This window comes from Nanorana parkeri, unplaced genomic scaffold (assembly GCF_000935625.1).
Source record: "Nanorana parkeri isolate BGI_ZX_2015 unplaced genomic scaffold, ASM93562v1 scaffold178, whole genome shotgun sequence".
Taxonomy (NCBI): Eukaryota; Metazoa; Chordata; class Amphibia; order Anura; family Dicroglossidae; genus Nanorana; species Nanorana parkeri.
Genome location: NW_017306446.1, coordinates 709,860 through 728,266, shown reverse-complemented (window position 1 = coordinate 728,266; position 18,407 = coordinate 709,860). Strand labels below are relative to the sequence as shown.

Below are 18,407 nucleotides of genomic sequence, written 5' to 3'. Positions count from 1 at the left end.
AGGAAACCGGAAGTAATGCGGTCCCACAACTCGATAAGTTCGCACTTTCGACACATCACCGGCGGCGGTGGCTCCTCCGCGATGGGCGCAGCTGCTGAGTCACCAGACGAGAGAACAGAGCGGGCAGCAGGACACGGGAGACACCGACCGGAGGGATGGAGCATGCGCACTGACACTGACTGGGGCACCGTCCATGACTGCCAGACAAAGGCTGCGAGACGGCTGAGTGCACCCAGAGAAGGGTACATGCTGAGAGCAAGCAGGCGCTGAGATACAGGCACCGACAGCCCTACAGGGAGTGACACAGAGAAGCATCGGAGCCATGTACTGATCCTGCACACAGATGGCACTGATGACTGACACTCGCTGGGCACTTCGCATGACATCCAGCCACTGACATCCCCCTGTGATCAGCACTGTGAGAGGACACCGGGAGAGGTGAGTGACAAGGACACACAGGACACGCCGCTCTCATTGGTGCACTCCTACATAGAATGATGCCACCCTATACCGGCGCTATGTACACAGAGCATGGCACATTGTTGATGTAAACATTGCATAACTCTTCATGTTGTTACATTGCATGTGATCTCTGATTGTCACCGCACACACATGTGTACATACATAGTATCTGCCCCCTGACGCACAGGATTCCATGTCTCGCTGCGTGGCATGGTCTGTAACATGTTTACATTCATACGTCCGGAAACCGTTCACATGTGTAGGATTTTTCTTGCATGCCTCTACAGCTCCGGTTTCAATAGCGGCACGTACACAGAAATACTGACCGCGGGCGCAGAATTTACTACTGAACGCAGTGCAAGGTTACTGAGTGTAGTTCCTGGGCCCGTAATATACATCGCTGCGGTGTTCAGATCCGGAAGACACGATACACCGGACGGATCTGAACATAGCAGTGTTTGGGACCCCCGTGTGAAGGAGGACTTCACGTCATTACATGTGTGCATATGTGTTCAGGAATGTCCTACAAACATGTATGTCATTGGCTGTGTGAGTGAGGCCATAGAGTGCTGCAGGCACCCCACAGTCCACGCAGAGGCCCCAGTGTGCCCACAGTATGCCCACACACAGCCCACAGTATGCCCACACTCTGTCCACACAGCCCACAGTATGTCCACACAGCCCACAGTATGCCCACACACAGCCCACAGTATGCCCACACACAGCCCACGGTATGCCCACAGTATGCCCACACACAGCCCACGGTATGCCCACACTCTGTCCGCACACAGCCCACAGTATGCCCACACTCTGTCCGCACACAGCCCACAGTATGCCCACACACAGCCCATACTCTGTCCACACACAGCCCACAGTATGCCCATACTCTGTCCGCACACAGCCCACAGTATGCCCACAGTATGCCCACACACAGCCCACGGTATGCCCACACTCTGTCCGCACACAGCACAGACAGCCCACAGTATGCCCACACATCCTACATCCAGTCCGCAGTATAGTCCATGCTGTGCCCACAGTATGGCAGGCAGTATTTGAATGCATGGAAATGTAAAGAACTGTAATTGGGGCCATGACTGTGTACGTTTGCTCCCGCTGTGCGTTTTACAAGCCGCGTCCGGTTACTTTGTGTGTGTTCATCCTTGCAGAGCAGATCCCGGGGCGAGCGATACACGGGAGATTTTGTTATTTCAATTGCAGCACTAAGGCCCCGTTCACACTCCTCTGCGTGTCTAAACACTGCGCCACAAAATGCGTGACTCTCTGGCAGCACCATTACTTGTTAATGGCACCCAAAACGCGGCAGGTAAACCAGTTGGTCAAAGACCGCGTGAAGCTCTCGGCTCTAACTTCCGAACGAGCTTCTTTGCCGTCCTTGTCACACTGAAATTATTGGCTTGGCCCGTGGTGACATGCGGCAAAATGCAAATAAATGCAACGCACATTCACATGAGACAAGTGTGAGCGGGGCCTAAGAGCCCTGGTGAATAATCCCCATGGAGAAGTTACACAAGCGATCGTTCAGTCATGATTGATGGAATACAAACAACGCACTTGTTGCTGAGTGTTTAGGGTACAACTGACCGAGCTGGCTGTGCGTGTCATGGAGAGGTCATAGTAAACAGGTCATAGAACGCAGTGGTAGGATGACGGTGCAAGAATGAGAGTTAAGATCCCGTCAGTTATCTCTTTCTTTGTATTGTTGTCAAAGTGTCAATGTATTTACTGCAGTGGAGCGCCGACATCCTGGGAGCTCCAGGGTGTTGCAGAAAAATGCAGCATATCCGGATTTTTCTGCAACGCACCACAATTCTCATGAAGGCAGCTTTGTATTGTGCACAGAGTTGTGGGAGGGACCCAGCGGGCGGAGACGAGACCAGTCACCCTGCTCAAGGAGAGAGAACAACAGTGAGCGGTCTTTATTACAGTGGGGGGCGGAGACGAGACCAGTCACCCTGCACAAGGAGAGAGAGCAGCAGTGACCGGTCTTTATTACAGGAGGGGGCGGAGACCAGACCAGTCACCCTGCACAAGGAGAGAGAGCAGCAGTGACCGGTCTTTATTACAGGAGGGGGCGGAGACCAGACCAGTCACCCTGCACAAGGAGAGAGAGCAGCAGTGACCGGTCTTTATTACAGGAGGGGGCGGAGACCAGACCAGTCACCCTGCACAAGGAGAGAGAGCAGCAGTGACCGGTCTTTATTACAGGAGGGGGCGGAGACCAGACCAGTCACCCTGCACAAGGAGAGAGAGCAGCAGTGACCGGTCTTTATTACAGGAGGGGGCGGAGACCAGACCAGTCACCCTGCACAAGGAGAGAGAGCAGCAGTGACCGGTCTTTATTACAGGAGGGGGCGGAGACCAGACCAGTCACCCTGCACAAGGAGAGAGAGCAGCAGTGACCGGTCTTTATTACAGGAGGGGGCGGAGACCAGACCAGTCACCCTGCACAAGGAGAGAGAGCAGCAGTGACCGGTCTTTATTACAGGAGGGGGCGGAGACCAGACCAGTCACCCTGCACAAGGAGAGAGAGCAGCAGTGACCGGTCTTTATTACAGGAGGGGGCGGAGACCAGACCAGTCACCCTGCACAAGGAGAGAGAGCAGCAGTGACCGGTCTTTATTACAGGAGGGGGCGGAGACCAGACCAGTCACCCTGCACAAGGAGAGAGAGCAGCAGTGACCGGTCTTTATTACAGGAGGGGGCGGAGACCAGACCAGTCACCCTGCACAAGGAGAGAGAGCAGCAGTGAGCGGTCTGTATTACAGCATGCTCCAAGTTTTGCACAGATCTGGAAGAAATACACAAAGCTCACCAAGATTCAGGGAAGAATCCACATGACTCTGTATGAGGAAAATATTTGCTTATCCCGGGGTTCAGGTTTAATTGAGCATTTCCTACCATGATGAGGTCATATAGGTCTTTAATATGACTGGTCCGGTCACTCGTGGACTGACTTTTTCCTGAACTCTGTCTGCATTTTCTTGTCTACGACCATCCAAAATAATGTTTTATAGACTGTACTAATTCCATCTTTTTTTTTCCTCTCACACAGGTGCAGTATCGTGAATTGAGAGAATGGTGGCGCTGGGGAGCTACTGCGAGCAAAATGGCAGCGTGTCCCAGGCTTGGCTGGACAACGGCCTCTCTCCATGCTTTTATTTCACTCTGGTCCCATCGGTGTTGCTCAGCATCTCCATCCTCCTGGGAACTTTACAGTCGGCCTGCTACGCCAAGCACAGCCGGACGATGGAGCCCAAGTACATCCCCAAGTCGGGCCTGTACCGCGTGCAGCTGGCGCTGTCCGTGGTGCTGATCCTGCAAGCTCTGGGAGGCCTGATCTGGCAGGCGGCGGGCGGGGAAGTGATGTACGGCTTTATGATTGTGCACGGCTGCCTCTACGCCGCCGCCTGGGCTATCAGCATTTGGCTCCTTCAGTTGGAGCGGACGAGGGCCCTGGAACGAGAGAGGAGCAGGGGCCACGGTGCCGTTCTCCTGCTGTTCTGGGCCCTGGCGTTCGCCGCTGAGAACTTGGCGTTCATATCTTGGCAGAGCCCGCACTGGTGGTGGACGTCCATGGACACTGCTGCACAAAAAGTGAGTACTGGGGAAGAGGGGGGTGCTTAAAGAGAACCTGTCACCGGGTAGTTAATTGCAACAAAAATCTTCCCATAAGATTATATTGTATGTGCTTCCAAAGGTCATGGGACTGCTGCTGGGTGCCGCCATCTTGGATGTGATAGCAGCAGACTTTGACCTCTGGTAAAACTCTACAGAAGGAGTAGGCAACCTTTTGGGTGTACTGTGCCGAAACTGTTTGACATAATTTGAGAGTGCCAGATATACATGACAAAATGTCTTCTCCATACATGAATATTTTGTAAGTAAATTGTGGGGCTATAAACTAGAATAATGACCCCTAACATTGGTGTCAGTGACCGAAATTACAACTCCAAGCATTGGTGTCAGGGACTGCAGTAACAACCCCCAACATTGGTGTCAGGGACTGCAGTAACAACCCCCAACATTGGTGTCAGGGACTGCAGTAACAACCCCCTACATTGGTGTCAGGGACTGCAGTTACAACTCCCAACATTGGTGTAGTGGCTCCAATTACAACCCCCAACATTGATGTCAGTGCTGCAGCTTCAACTCCCAATATTGGTGTCATCACTTGCAGTTACAACCCCTTACATTGATGTCATAGACTGCAGTTACAACCCCCAACATTGGTGTCAGGGACTGCAGTTACAACCCCCAACATTGGTGTCAGGGACTGCAGTTACAACCGCCAACATTGGTGTCAGGAACTGCAGTTACAACCCCCAGCATTGGTGTCGGGGACTGCAGTTACAACCCATAACACTGGTGTCAGTGATTGCAGTTACAACCCCCAGCATTGGTGTCAGGGACTGCAACATTGGGCTTACATTGTGTAATGTAGACATTCCAGGAGGCAGCGGGTGGCTGTACCAATATTATCCGCACCTTACTTTAATAGACTCAAATCCAGGAATATAATAAGATGAACTCGCAATGATAAGGAATGCAGGGTGCTTACTTGTGGCCCAGATCACAATCCTCTGCATGGATTCCAAACGCCCGCGTGGGCCGTGGCAGGAATTGAACAATATTCAGGGACGCCGGGATCAATGTGGAGAAGTGAGACCTGGTGCCAAGTTTTTCCAGCGCTGCATCTCCGAACCGAGATATGAAGGTTCTCTTGCTGTCAAAGCAGACATGACGATGGGGTGTGCCACCCTTCCAATGCATTGGCTTGATGATGGACGCCTTGTTTTAAGGAGTTCCCTAGCCTCTCCGCTGCTTTGCCCAGACGGTTAAGAGTTCATCCATTTATCATTGTGAGTTCATCTTATTACATTTGGATTTTAGTCTATTAAAGTACCTTTATTGCCCTCGGTCAGTGCAGCCTTGTTATTGGTTTGTTTTTTTCCAAAATATCTCTATATTGGTTTTCTAAGATTCACATATCACATAAGTACAGATGCCAAAAAAAAACAATACATATCCATATAATTAACAAAATACAAACATTGTATAATATCGCAGTCATTCCATTCCTCTACCTTCATAGTTCGGTCTAACCAGAAACAACATACAGGTGAAACTCGAATAATTAGAATATCGTGCAAAGTTCATTTATTTCATTAATGCAACTTAAAAGGTGAAACTAATATATGAGAGAGACTCATTACATGCAAAGCAAGATAATTCAAGCCGTGATTTGTCATAATTTGTGATGATTATGGCTTACAGCTCATGAAAACCCCAAGAACCCCAAATCCACAACCTCAAAAAAGTAGATTGTTACATGCAATCAATAAAACAAGGATTGTACATAGAACAATATCGGACCTCTGAAAAGTACAAGCATGCATATGTACTCAGTACTTGGTTTGGGCCCCTTTTGCAGCACTTACTGCAATTACTTTTGCACGATATTCTAATTATTCGAGTTTCACCTGTATAACAATAATGCAATAAAAACTTTCTTCTAGACCCAAAAGTACAGATAACAAAAAAAACAATGCATATCCCTCTGACTAAGAGAATATATATATTGTGTACTAACGCAGTCCTTCCATTCCTCTACCTACATACTTCCATCTAACAAGTGACAACGTATAACACTTAAGCAATATAAACTTTCTACCACATTTCCCTCCCTGAAACCGACTCATCTACGCATCCTAAGAGGTATTATAGATATATTAAATACTTAAAAAAAAAAAAAGAGAAACGAAATGAAAGAAAAAGAGAGGAGAATCGAATTGAATCCCATCTAAGGAAGGTTTGCCCAGCAATGATCCCTATAAATATGTGAGGATCTTCTGTGAACTCATATAATCCCTCCAGGTGCTCCACCTCTCGCCAAATTGCATATGTTTATCGTTGACAGTCCATACTTCCCAACCAGAGTATCCCATATTTTTAATGTTGACGAAATTACCAGCGAGCTGGTCCAGCTTCTATTTTGTTTAATTGGGGGTATCCACGGGACAGAAGTCAGGGGTATTTCCACCTCTGCCTGTTCCACCGACACCCACAATTTCCGATTTTTTTTTTTTTTTTCCTTCAGTAAACCAATCCAACAATCTACTAAGGCCCACCGCTTGGTAATATATTTCCATATGTGGCAGGCCTCTCCCGCCATCCAATTTTCATTTGGTCAGTATATCATATCTCAGACGTACTCCTGTTTTATTCCATATATACCGTACCAATAGAGATTGAATTTTACGAAAAAAAGGCTCGAGGGATCCTTGCTGGCACTGTCTGGAAGATGTAGAGGACTCTTGGGAGGACGTCCATTTTAACTATGGACATCCTTCCAAGCCAAGAATGTTGTTTCCTCTTCCACCCATCCAGACGTATCGGCGTGGACTCCAACAGGGGAGCATAGTTTAATAAATATAGCTTCCTCAAGTCTGCTGGAATGTGTACCCCTAGGTACTTCAAAGCTTCCGATGCCCATATAAAGGAGAAACTGGCACTCAATATATCTTTTTCTCCCTTCGGTAGTGTAATATCCAAGCATTGGGATTTACTTGCGTTAATACGATAGTTGCTCTAAGATCGAGGGTAAGGCTAGCCTTGGATTAGTTACATATAGAAGTAAGTCATCAGCAAAGATACTGAGTTTATGGGCGCTTTCATTAGGGCTATTGCCAGGTGTTCCATTACTATAATATATAGCATGGGGGACAGGGGACATCCTTGTCTTGTCCCATTTGTAATTTCCAACCTTTCCGATAGTATCCCATTTACACGTATCCTCGCAGATGGGCTTGTATACAGTGCCATCATCTTTGAGACTAGGGACGTCGGTATTCCTATCTGTTCTAAAGATATTTTAATACATTTCCAATCCACCCTGTCGAAGGCCTTCTCTGCATCTAAAGAAAGTAAGCATAGAGGGATTTCTCTCGACTGGGCTTGTTGGATCAGAGAGATAGTTTTGATAGTGTTATCCCTCGCTTCTCGCCCGGGAACTAATCCTGCCTGCTCTGGATGTATTATCTCCTTTAAATATGGTTGTATACGTAGAGCCAAAGTTTTAGCACAGATCTTCTTCATGTCTACGTTTATTAACGATATCGGCCTATAACTCGCACACTGTGTTGGATCCTTTTTATCTTTTTGTATTAATGTTATATATGCCTCTTGGCTCTGACATGGAAACCCACATCTGTCACCAATAGAATTGAACACTTCCAATAATATTGGAGCCAGTACCTCAACAAATTGTCTGTAAAAAGCGCCTGTTAACCCGTCGGGTCCCGGACTTTTCCCCGTCGGTAGTGAGTGAATTACACCTATTATTTCTTCCAGTGAGAATGGGGTATCCAGTTTATTAATTGCTTCATTATCTAGTCTGGGCAGGGGTGTCTGATACACATACTCTAGCTTCTCCTTTTATTCATCTCTCCCCTCTTTTCTTGTTTTTACTTTCCTTTTAAATGATATAAATCATTGTAATAATTATGGAATGCTTCAGCAATATTTTCTGAGGAATTAACTATACCCCTATGTTGGCAATTAATTTTTGGAATATATGTTCGGCCCTGTTTCTCCTTTTATCGAACGTGCTAGAAATCTACTACTTTTATTTCCAAATTCATAGTTCGTTTCACTGTGTCCTTATACCTTTTGATACCCCAGATCAATTCTTTGATGTAATTCAGTCCTCTTTTGCTGGAGACTATTGTAGACATTTATGTCTGCATTCTTTTTATGCTAGCTCTCCAATTGGTAAATCTCATCACGGAGGTATTTAACCTCCTGTTCTTTTTCTTTTTTTTAATCGTGTCCCATGGGATATGAGTATTCCTCGTATTACCCCTTTCAAGGTTTCCCATTTTATTGGTCGTGCTGTGTTATCGTTTTTATGGTCTATTTTAAAAATTTGCAATACCTTGCCTAATGGCCTCCTTTATCGAGTCATCTTGTATAAAATTTTCATTCAGTCTCCATGTCGCACTAAGCTTCATGCTTGTTATTGGTTTTATTGCAAATACATTCCAGGTTCAGCAAAATAAAAGGTGTGTAATGTCTTGCCGTTTTATTTTCTTTAGAAAGCAACCACAATAGAAAAGCCTCCCCTGCCTGCAAGCTACACAGAAGGACCTTTTTTCCCTGTGCGGAAGCAGCGGCCTTTCTACAGGGGTCTGACATGCCCCATAATGAGTCAGAGCCAGATCTCTCCTTGTGTGAAGGCAGCGGTCTCTCTACTGAGGTCTGACACACCCCATTAAGAGTCAGATCTCTCCCAGTGTGGAAGCAGTGATCTCTCTACAGAGATTCATCACACCCGATCTCTCCCAGTGTGGAAGGAAGCAGTGATCTCTGTACAGAGATTCATCACACCCGATCTCTCCAAGTGTGGAAGGAAGCCGTGATCTCTGTACAGAGATTCATCACACCCGATCTCTCCAAGTGTGGAAGGAAGCAGTGATCTCTGTACAGAGGTCTAACACACCCCATGATGAGTCAGAGCCAGATCTCTCCCAGTGTGGAAGCAGTGATCTCTCTACAGAGATTCATCACACCCGGTGATGGTTCAGAGCCAGATCTCTCCAATCAGCAGGGAGCATGAGCTTTGCTGATTGGAGAGCCCTAGCTCTGACATCACACAGGACATGTCAGACCTCTGGAGAGTGACCACTGCTTCTACACGGAGAGCAAGGCTGTAACACTCAGACTGGCTGCTTTGTAAAGAAGACAAGCTGTTAGGTTTCCACACCTTGTTCTTTTGATGCACCTGGAATGTATTTGGCTGATTTATACTGAAGGTGCAGTTGGGGTTTAATGTTTTTTATCTAATTATTGTCCGACATGTACAGAAAGTAATACTTTGAAGTTTGTCTTTTGATGGGATGTAGGAATTGCCTGCAGTCCGCGCCTCTTCATAACCTTAACCCCAGTGTGGGTCTGTGATTGATGCGGCTTGTGTGCAGCTCCTAACTAGCTTTGTCCACACAGGTGCAGTTTGCTTTGTGGATCCTGCGCTACATCTGCACGCTGTTCCTCTTCATGCTGGGAATTCTCGCCCCTGGCCGGCCGCGCAAACCGTATATCATCCTCATCAACGAAGACGAGAGGGACATTGAGAATACGCAGGTGAGACGGGTTCCGATGGGTTTTAAAGGGAATGTATAGTGGTCTTTAATTGTTTTTTTTTTTTTCATTAATAAAAATCTGTGACCTGTGTACATTATAAGGATCTTAACAAACCTTGTTACAGTTTCCTACCTGTTTCTCTTCTGAAGAAATAGCTTTTAGTTGCAGACTGTCCTTTCCAAACTGATCCCTGAATGGGAGGGTCGGGTGCATTATAACCAGCTGGTGGACTTCCCGTGTTCTCATGAGGAAAGGTGCAGCGTCGGCATCCCTTTAGTAGTAATTAACCATTCGAGAGCATCTCACCAAAAATGAAATTCCTATTACAAGGGATGCCAAAAATGATACTTGTATCGTAGTTCAGACCTCTGGGAGGAATCAGGCAGCCAATCACAGAAGCAGGAAGTGACATTTTGCGGAGAGTTCTGTACACCAACTGTGTACGGATCGCCCCCAGGTCGCCATATTGCATTGAATTTTTTTTAACAGATTTAGAACATTACAGAAGCTGCTGTTTTTAAATGTTAAAAAAAAGATGAATGACATGAAATTACAAAATGGCTTGTGCAGCAATTATATATGTTGCATTATTTTTTTATATTCTTAAAGTGGAGTCACCCTTTAATGATACATTTTAAAGTTATTGCGGAGTAACAACGGCTGACCGGTATCCCGGAATTCATCACCGCTCGGCTTTTAGTCGCTCTGCGGTTGAAGGGTCGCCGTTTGCTTTCTCCCTGTTTCCCGGGGATGCGATGTACTCTTAGTTTGCTGACTAAGGTCGGCTATTGTACTGTCTCTGTGTGCTGTCTATACTGAGAGCTCCGGACCTATCGGACATGGTAATATATCATTCTTATAATAAATTCACATTTTCTTTATTACTTTTTTTGGCAAAAGCTGTGATTTCCCTTTAAAGTATGTCTGTGATTTTTACCTTGCAGAGGGAGATCTGCTCACCCACCTGCTTTAGGCATCTAAACCCAAGAACCAAAATGCCATTTATTGCAGCTTACCCATCCGTAGATGTCGGGGCTGCTTTTGTTTTCTTTATTTTCATGCTTTTCCACCCTCATCACCCTGCCAGTATCATACTGCCTCTCCTAGGTTGACAACACTCACCGTACTGTAGCTATTGAGGATTAGAGTTGTCACCCTAGGATAGGATGGATGTTAATACTATAGAACACATCCCTCCTCTCCTTATCTCCATAACATGACCTTTTACCTATACTGAGTCATCAGCACCCGGCCACATGACCGGTGCCTAGGCGAGTTCTCTCTGACATCATCTGGGAGGTCAGTCTTAGGATCTTAGGAGAGGCCTTGTGACTAATGCAGGATTATTAGGTAAGCATTAGGCTTTTCCTTTAAAGAAGAACTCCGGGCAAATAAAATCTTAACCCTTGCAGTGGAGCTACCCCCCCGCACTGCAAAGTTTAAGTTCTCCTTTTGTCTAGGAAGCTAAAATAACAAAATTACACTCACTCCCAGCTTGCTCCTACACCGCTCCCCCCAGCCTGTTTCCTTCTCCGCTCCAGCGATGTTATGTCCCTCCGCATGTTCACATTCTATACACGGAATAGGGCAGGGCTGACAACACTGCTTGGGATTTCAGTGCAGCGGAAGCAGAGGTGTTGTCAGCTTACTGCTGGAAGCAGGAAGTTTGGAGCTCCCTAGACTTCTGACAGGACCAACAGGTATTTTTCTGTACTTTTTTTTTTTAAAGAGACAAACCCCCGGGACAATCTGCAAGTATTTCAGAAATTTGCTAAATATGTTTTTGTCCAGAAATGACTTGAATATATATTTTTATATCTCAGAGCTCATTTTTAAATTTAATAGGAAATTATTAGTGTTTGGGTCAATTACATTTTGATTTTTCAAATATGATATTTTTACTGTTTATTTGAAAATTTCTGGCTTAGCGGTTGGCACTTCTGCCTTGCAGCGCTGGGGGTCCCCGCTTCAAATCCCGGTCAGGACAATATCTACAAGGAGTTTGCAAGTTTGTACTCTGTTTCTCCCACAATCCAAAGTCATGCTGGAAGGTTAATTGGCTCCTGTCTAAATTGGCCTTGTATGTACGCATGTGAGCTAGGGACCTAAAGGTGCCCATACACCTTACGACCATCGCAAGACTTTTGTCTTGCGATGGTCGTATGCTTCTTGAAAGCCCGTACCTTGGACGTGCAGATCGTACTTGCGATCATCGAAAGCCCGCCCCGCTGAGGGGCGGGCTTCCGATGACGGCAATGCAGAACGGGCAGTGTGCGCGTGCGCACACCGGCCCGTTCCGCAGCTATCGGACGAGCAGGCTAGAAACGTACGATTCTCGGCGGGTTTTCGAACATGTTGGCTCGACAACAGACGTGCGACCTTACAGTAGAAACAATCGCACGTCTTAGTTCACACTGCTCGATTCTCGTAAGATCGCGGGATTTCGCCCGATTCTCGTACGAGAATCGAGCAGTGTATGGGCACCTTTAGATTGTACGCTCGATGAGGGCGGGGACTGATGTGAAAGTGCGCTATGTAAAACGCTGGGTAAATTGTCGGTGCTACATAAATACAGGCAGTCCCCGGGTTATGAACAAGATAGGGACTGTAGGTTTGTTCTTAAAGGAGAACTATGAGGTGGGTGCTTTTCACTCACCTCATAGTTCTAGCCGACCTGTGACAATGAGACTGTCACAGGGCGGCTCAGTAGATCGGGAAGTGAGCGAACACATACCGGCATTCTATCACCTCTCGATCCTGTGCCGGTAGAGAGCCGTGACGGGAGGGGCTGGATTCCCCCCTCCCCTGTCCGATCCTCCAGCGCTGACTGTCGGAACGGACGGGGGAGGGGGCGGGTACAGCTGGCTCTGTCTCTAGATAGGCAGAGCCAGCTGTCACTCACGCAGCTGGGCGGATCCAGACATAATTGTCGGGATCCGTTCTGGCTGCGGCGTCTCAGCAGCTCGCGGTATACTGAGCTTAGGGTGACGGGAGGACGCTAGTTGGTGTCCTCCCGTTACCCTTAGGAGAACTATGGGGAAAAGCCCTAACCCCATAGTTCTCCTATTAAGTTGAATTTGTATGTAAGTTGGAACAGGTAAATTATTTTTAAGTGTAAACTCCAGTCAAAATTGTTGTTGTTGTTTGATTTGCATAGGGAAGGGTTAACCCCCTGTAACGTTTGTTTTGCTGTGTGTGCCCCTGTTCAGAAGATTTCACCTCACCTTCTGTCCCCGTGACAATTGGATTAAAAAAAAATTGTGTTGTCATGGAAACAAGGATTGGTGACAAAGCTTCAGTGGAGACACCTTTTTCCCGTGATCACTCTTACAGGAGTGAATTTCCCTTCCTAAAGGTAGATTTCCTCTCACTTCCTGTTGTCTCAAGGACAGGAAGTGAGATTAAATCTTTCTAATGAGGATACAGACCGCAGTAAAAACCTCAAAGTGACCCGGAAGAAGAGGCGGGCACCCCTCGTCTGCTCGTCTAACAAGAGCCAACTTCCTGTAATGTACGTACAGTACTACGAACCAGACCCAAAAAGGCGGGCACTCCTCGTCGGCACGAGCGCGGTAGCATTACAACTACCCCTGCTGTACAGTAATAGCCTCCATTTGTAAGTAGGAGCCGTATGTAAGTCGGATGTATGTTACTTGGGGACTGCCTGTACCAATAATAAATACATGTTTATAACATATTTTAATAAAGGGTGGCATTGATGTGATCAAGAATTATGGGTTTTCTAAATGGGAAAAAAATGCAGAATCTGTTTATTTTCAGCTTCTCTGTCACTTATTGAAACTGTGCCCAGCCCCATCCAGACAGATCAGGTGTGGGGATGAGGGTGGGAATGTTTCCTTGCCTTTTCAGCAGAGCAGCTAAGAATACACGTTTCCCTTCCTGAGTGTTCTCCATTCTGTTTTGGTCACGCTATCATCATCATCATCATCATCTTCATCTGCCATGGACGGACTCGTAACCGCTTTGTTCCTCTTCTTTCTAATCTCTCAGCCCCTTTTGAACGATCAGAACCAGTCAACATGGCAAGGTTTCTGGAAGAAGGTGCGCCTCCTCGTTCCGTATATGTGGCCGCGGGGGAATATACTACTGCAGCTCCTGGTTCTCCTCTGCATGGGGCTGATGGGTGTGGAACGAGTCATCAATGTCTTCGTCCCCATCTTTTACAAAAAAATAGGTGAGATTTGAGTTCCAGCCTTTTATATCTGATTTGTAAAAGAAGGTAAACATTTTAATATGTGACGCAGGACTCCCAGAGCACTGCGGGGTTATCTAAAGAGACAGCAGAACACAAGCTGCCTGCTTTTTAACTTGCTCTGTCCAACTGAAAACCTCAGACCGAGTCATCCCAAAAAAAGTGTGTGTTTCAGCTACTGAGCTCTGTATACAAATATTTTAAGCGTGTTTATTTTTAAAACCTTACCATGATAAATAAAGTAAATCTATACAAAACTTACATTTACTGAGATATACATCTCTTGATCCAGAGAGCTCCATAAGAAAGCAGTCTCAGTGTGTAGGGGTCGGGGAGGGGCCCACTGTGACACACCAGTGTTGCTTTTGTAACATCAATCTGATACTTTGTTTTTCAATGCCAAGGAAGCTAAATGCCCCGACCTCTAACCCTAATCTAATCCTTAGGATGATCTTAACACTTAAAGGAGAACTATGGGGTCAGTGTTTTCCCCATAGTTCTCCTACGGGTCACGGGAGGACATAAACGAGCGTCCTCCCGTTACCCAAAACTCAGTATAAAGCGAGCTACAGCTCGCGGTATACTGAGACCGCCACAGCCGGAACGGATCCCGGCATTACTGTCGACATCCACCCAGCCGCGTGAGTGACAGCTGGCTCTGCCTATATATAGGCAGAGCCAGCTGTACCCGCCCCCTCCCCCGTCCGCTCCGCCAGTCAGCGCTGGAGATCGGAGGGGGGATCCCTGCGGGGAGCCGTGAGTGACAGTCACGGCTCTCTGCAGAGAGATGATCGAGAAGTGAGCGAGCGCCGGTATGTGTTCGCTCACTTCCCAATTTATATTGAGCCGGCGTGTGACAGTTTTGGCTTGAACTATGAGGATGAGTGGTTTTCACTCACCCCATAGTTCTCCTTTAATTACCTCCCCACTTCATCTAAAACTGAAAGTATAGCTGAAGGCAAAACTGATATGACGCCGCAGCTGGCACTGCATTGCATCAACGCATGTTACAGTAATGCGCGCATTTATGTGAGTGCTACTGCAACCCCACAGTGTGAACAGACCCAACACCAACCATCCAGCTCACTACCTCTGATACAAATGTTTGTGCCAAGCATTAGCATGTACCCAATGGAGTGGTGAGCAGGGCAAGTATAGGCAACGGTTTTTATGGTGATACGCTGGTAATGATGTCTACAAATAGCTGCAGTGTGGTTTGTCCTCTGACTGTATATGTTGTGTCTATCACAGTGGACCAGCTGACGGAAGGATCTCCCTGGCACGCTTTGGCACTCACTGTCTGCCTATATGTACTGCTCAAGCTGCTGCAAGGAGGAGGAGCAGGTAACTGCACCGGGGACACCATCAGAAGTGTGTTTTCTGTCTTTTCCATTTGGATCTTTGCTGGAAGTCTTTAACTTTTTTTTGTTTTCTGTCTTTAAGGTGCAACGGGGTTTGTAAGTAACATGAGAACCTTCCTGTGGATCCGGGTGCAGCAGTTTACAAACCGCCAGGTGCAGATCCGCCTGTTTGGCCACCTGCACTCTCTGTCCTTGCGCTGGCATCTCGGGCGCAAGACGGGGGAGGTGTTACGTAGTGTGGACAGAGGGACCAGCAGCATCAATAGCTTACTGAGGTGCGGTTTGATATCAAAGGCCGATAACAGGATAATGATACCTTTTTGTTGGAGTGTAACAGCATGAAACGGATGGAAGAAAGCAGCTACAGTGGAATAGAAAAGCCTGTTTCCCGCCAGCATGCAGAATGGGAACATTGCTTACTGTTGGGAAGCAGTGTAGACATTCAACACATCTGTTGAGTCGGATTAATAGCCCTGCAATCAGCAAAGCTCATGTTCCCCACTGACTGGGGAATTCTAGCTGACTCCGCAGAGGTGGGGGTGTCAGACTTCTGCAGAGAGACCACTGCTCCCCCCTCTCTGCAGCATGCTGGCAATGCACAGGCTTTTCTACGCTGTGGCTGCTTTAGGAAAAAAAAAAAACTAAGACTTTAAACTAGGGATGCACTGATGCCGTTTTATTACGGTATCGAGTACGACCACCGATATTTTGCTCTCAGTACTTCGAAGGCTCAACTGGGTGCCCGTATGCCTCTACCATTTCCCTGGTAGACCAGGAACCCTGAAACTTGGTCGCTGGCTCTGCCCACCCTCTCCTGCATCTTAGGCCTCATTCACACTGCCGCGCGTATTGTACCATATGCAAATAAATGGCTCCATACACATAGCCGCGTATGGAGCTTTTTATTTGCGTAGCGTATATATGCGCAAAAACAGAATGGAACCGAGATGCGTCCGGGCAGCGTATTTCTGCGTATCTTACGGGCATACGCATGTTTATTAGAAATGATGCATTCTGGGAATGCAAATAGTGCACGCATATACGCACGTGTGCTCGTATAGACGCGCATATATATACGCAATATACAATTTTGCTTGCATTGTGCGTGAATGAGGCCTTAGTGTTGGCCCATTACTGTTATGGACAACCTTACTGACCAATAATAAGGCGCATGAGCTGGTAAAAGGGTGGGACTGAGCCAGTGACCAAGAAGCTGGTCAGTACTTTCCCTGCAGGCAACGGGAATGTGAAAGAGCATGCAGAGACTTAGTGGCACCTTCTATGATCTGTAAGTGTCGCTTCACTCCTTCTACTCTTGCCTGCGGTTTACTTTAATGTAAGTCGTTTAATTCTATTATGTACACGTACCACTGTATGTAGCTATGTACTAATATTAGGCACTGACTTTGGTCATATTACTGGCACTGCTTAGCACTGATCGAGCTATTTTTATCTTGCAGTTACATAGTGTTCAGTATAATTCCCACCATTGCCGATATTATCATTGGGATCATCTATTTCACGTCTTTCTTCAATGCCTGGTTTGGGCTGATCATTTTCATCTGTATGACTTTATATCTGAGTAAGTACTAATAGAAGGCGATTGATGCTTTATTTGTAAAGGACGCTGTTGACTATTTTGTAATCTACTGTAATTAAATGACACGTACTAAAAAACGTGAACACAGCATATTTTGGTTGGGTCACCATACACTTTGCAGCAATAATCGGGTTAAACAGAGTTCCTACAGCTTATGTAAAGCCAGACCGGACTCTGTCCTGCCACTTTTCCCACTTTTGGGGACCCAATTTTTGCTCTCCTGGTAGTCTTCCGCTCCTGGCAAGGTATATTTGCCGATCTGCTCTCCATCTCCAGGCCACTTTTGGGTATGGAGGAGCATGTGTTCGGATGTGTGTGTGCGTGTGACAGTGTGTAATTGCGTGCAGCTACGTCCTCCCATAGGGAAGAACAGGCAATTACACGCAGCATCTGTCCCTTCCAGGATCGAGTCTTTTTACGGGTGTGCACACCGTACAGACGCGTATGCCCCTTTGAAATGAGCCCTTTGGAAACAGTGATGGGAATTTATCAAAACTGGAGCAGACAAAATCTGGAGCGGCTGTGCACGGCAACCAATCCGCTTCTCTTTAATTTTCAAATCTTAACTGAACAAACTGAAGAGAGAAGCTGATTGGTTGCCGTTAGGGTTGCACAGATACCAAGTACATGTACCGATACTTTTGAGCTCCAAGACCAGACTAGAGAAAAATTCAAATGTTAGGAGGCAGCTGTCATTTGTAAGGAGCACACGGAGCTCCCGGGTTTTGTACATCTCTGTTTTATTGTATGATTTTGTTTTTATAAATATAAATAAAGGGATGCACAGATACCAGTTTTGCGAGTACGCGTACTGGTACTTGCTGAGTACTTACAAGTACGAGTACTGATACATTTTTGTTTATTGTCATGTGACGGTTTTTCTAAAACAATACAGACTAATGATTTCAGGACAGTGGTGGAGCGCCAGAGCCAGGTCCCTGGTAGTTCTCATGAAAATGCCAAGTATCGGCACTGGTACTCGAAAAGTATCTGTGCATCCCTAGTTGCCGTGCACAGCCGCTCCAGATTTCCTCTGCTCCAGTTTTGATAAATTCCACATGTCAGTTGCTAAGACAGTGGCTTAGTGGTGAGCAATTCTGCCATGCAACACTGGGGGTCCCTGGTTCAAATCCTGTCCAGGACACCATCTGCATGGAGTTTGCATGTTCTCCTTGTGCTTGTGTGGGTTTCCTCCGGGTAATCCGATTTCCTCCCACACTCCAAAGGCATGCTGGTAAGTAAACTGTCTCATGTCTAAATTGGCCCTATATTTGTGCTCTGGTATAAAAATCTCAACTGATCCTGGTGACACTCTGTCATTGAGCTTTGAAACTCATTTCAGGCGTGGAGCCATAAAAAAGTAAGTGCACCAAAGATTGCAGTGCAGTCATGTAGGGAGTGTAGGGAATGGGAAGACGTTGAGAATCTTCACTGAAAACATTGTGTGACTATTCTTCATTTCAGTTATCTAGTCAGGTGAGAAGCATCTGCGTGATCCGGTATTCAGATAGATCGGGATTTTGCTTTTCACACGATCTGATATATGAAAATAAATCAGTAAATCGGCCATCGGCATCATATTGTTGGGGGGGGGGGGGGGGCCTCTCTTTTA

At 46.6% G+C, this 18,407-nt stretch overlaps 1 protein-coding gene across 1 annotated transcript in view; it reads left to right on the top strand.

Moving 5' to 3' along the window:
- Nucleotides 1-3,537: 3,537 nt before the first annotated feature.
- ABCB6 (ATP binding cassette subfamily B member 6 (Langereis blood group)) overlaps nucleotides 3,538-18,407 on the top strand; it is a 28,175-nt gene continuing 13,305 nt past the window's right edge. The window contains exons 1-6 of the mRNA XM_018554937.1: nucleotides 3,538-4,077; nucleotides 9,484-9,621; nucleotides 13,633-13,816; nucleotides 15,086-15,178; nucleotides 15,278-15,470; nucleotides 16,656-16,777. Of these exons, the coding sequence (XP_018410439.1) occupies nucleotides 3,559-4,077; nucleotides 9,484-9,621; nucleotides 13,633-13,816; nucleotides 15,086-15,178; nucleotides 15,278-15,470; nucleotides 16,656-16,777 (1,249 nt within the window). The 5' untranslated portion in view covers nucleotides 3,538-3,558. The remainder of the gene's footprint in view (nucleotides 4,078-9,483; nucleotides 9,622-13,632; nucleotides 13,817-15,085; nucleotides 15,179-15,277; nucleotides 15,471-16,655; nucleotides 16,778-18,407) is intronic.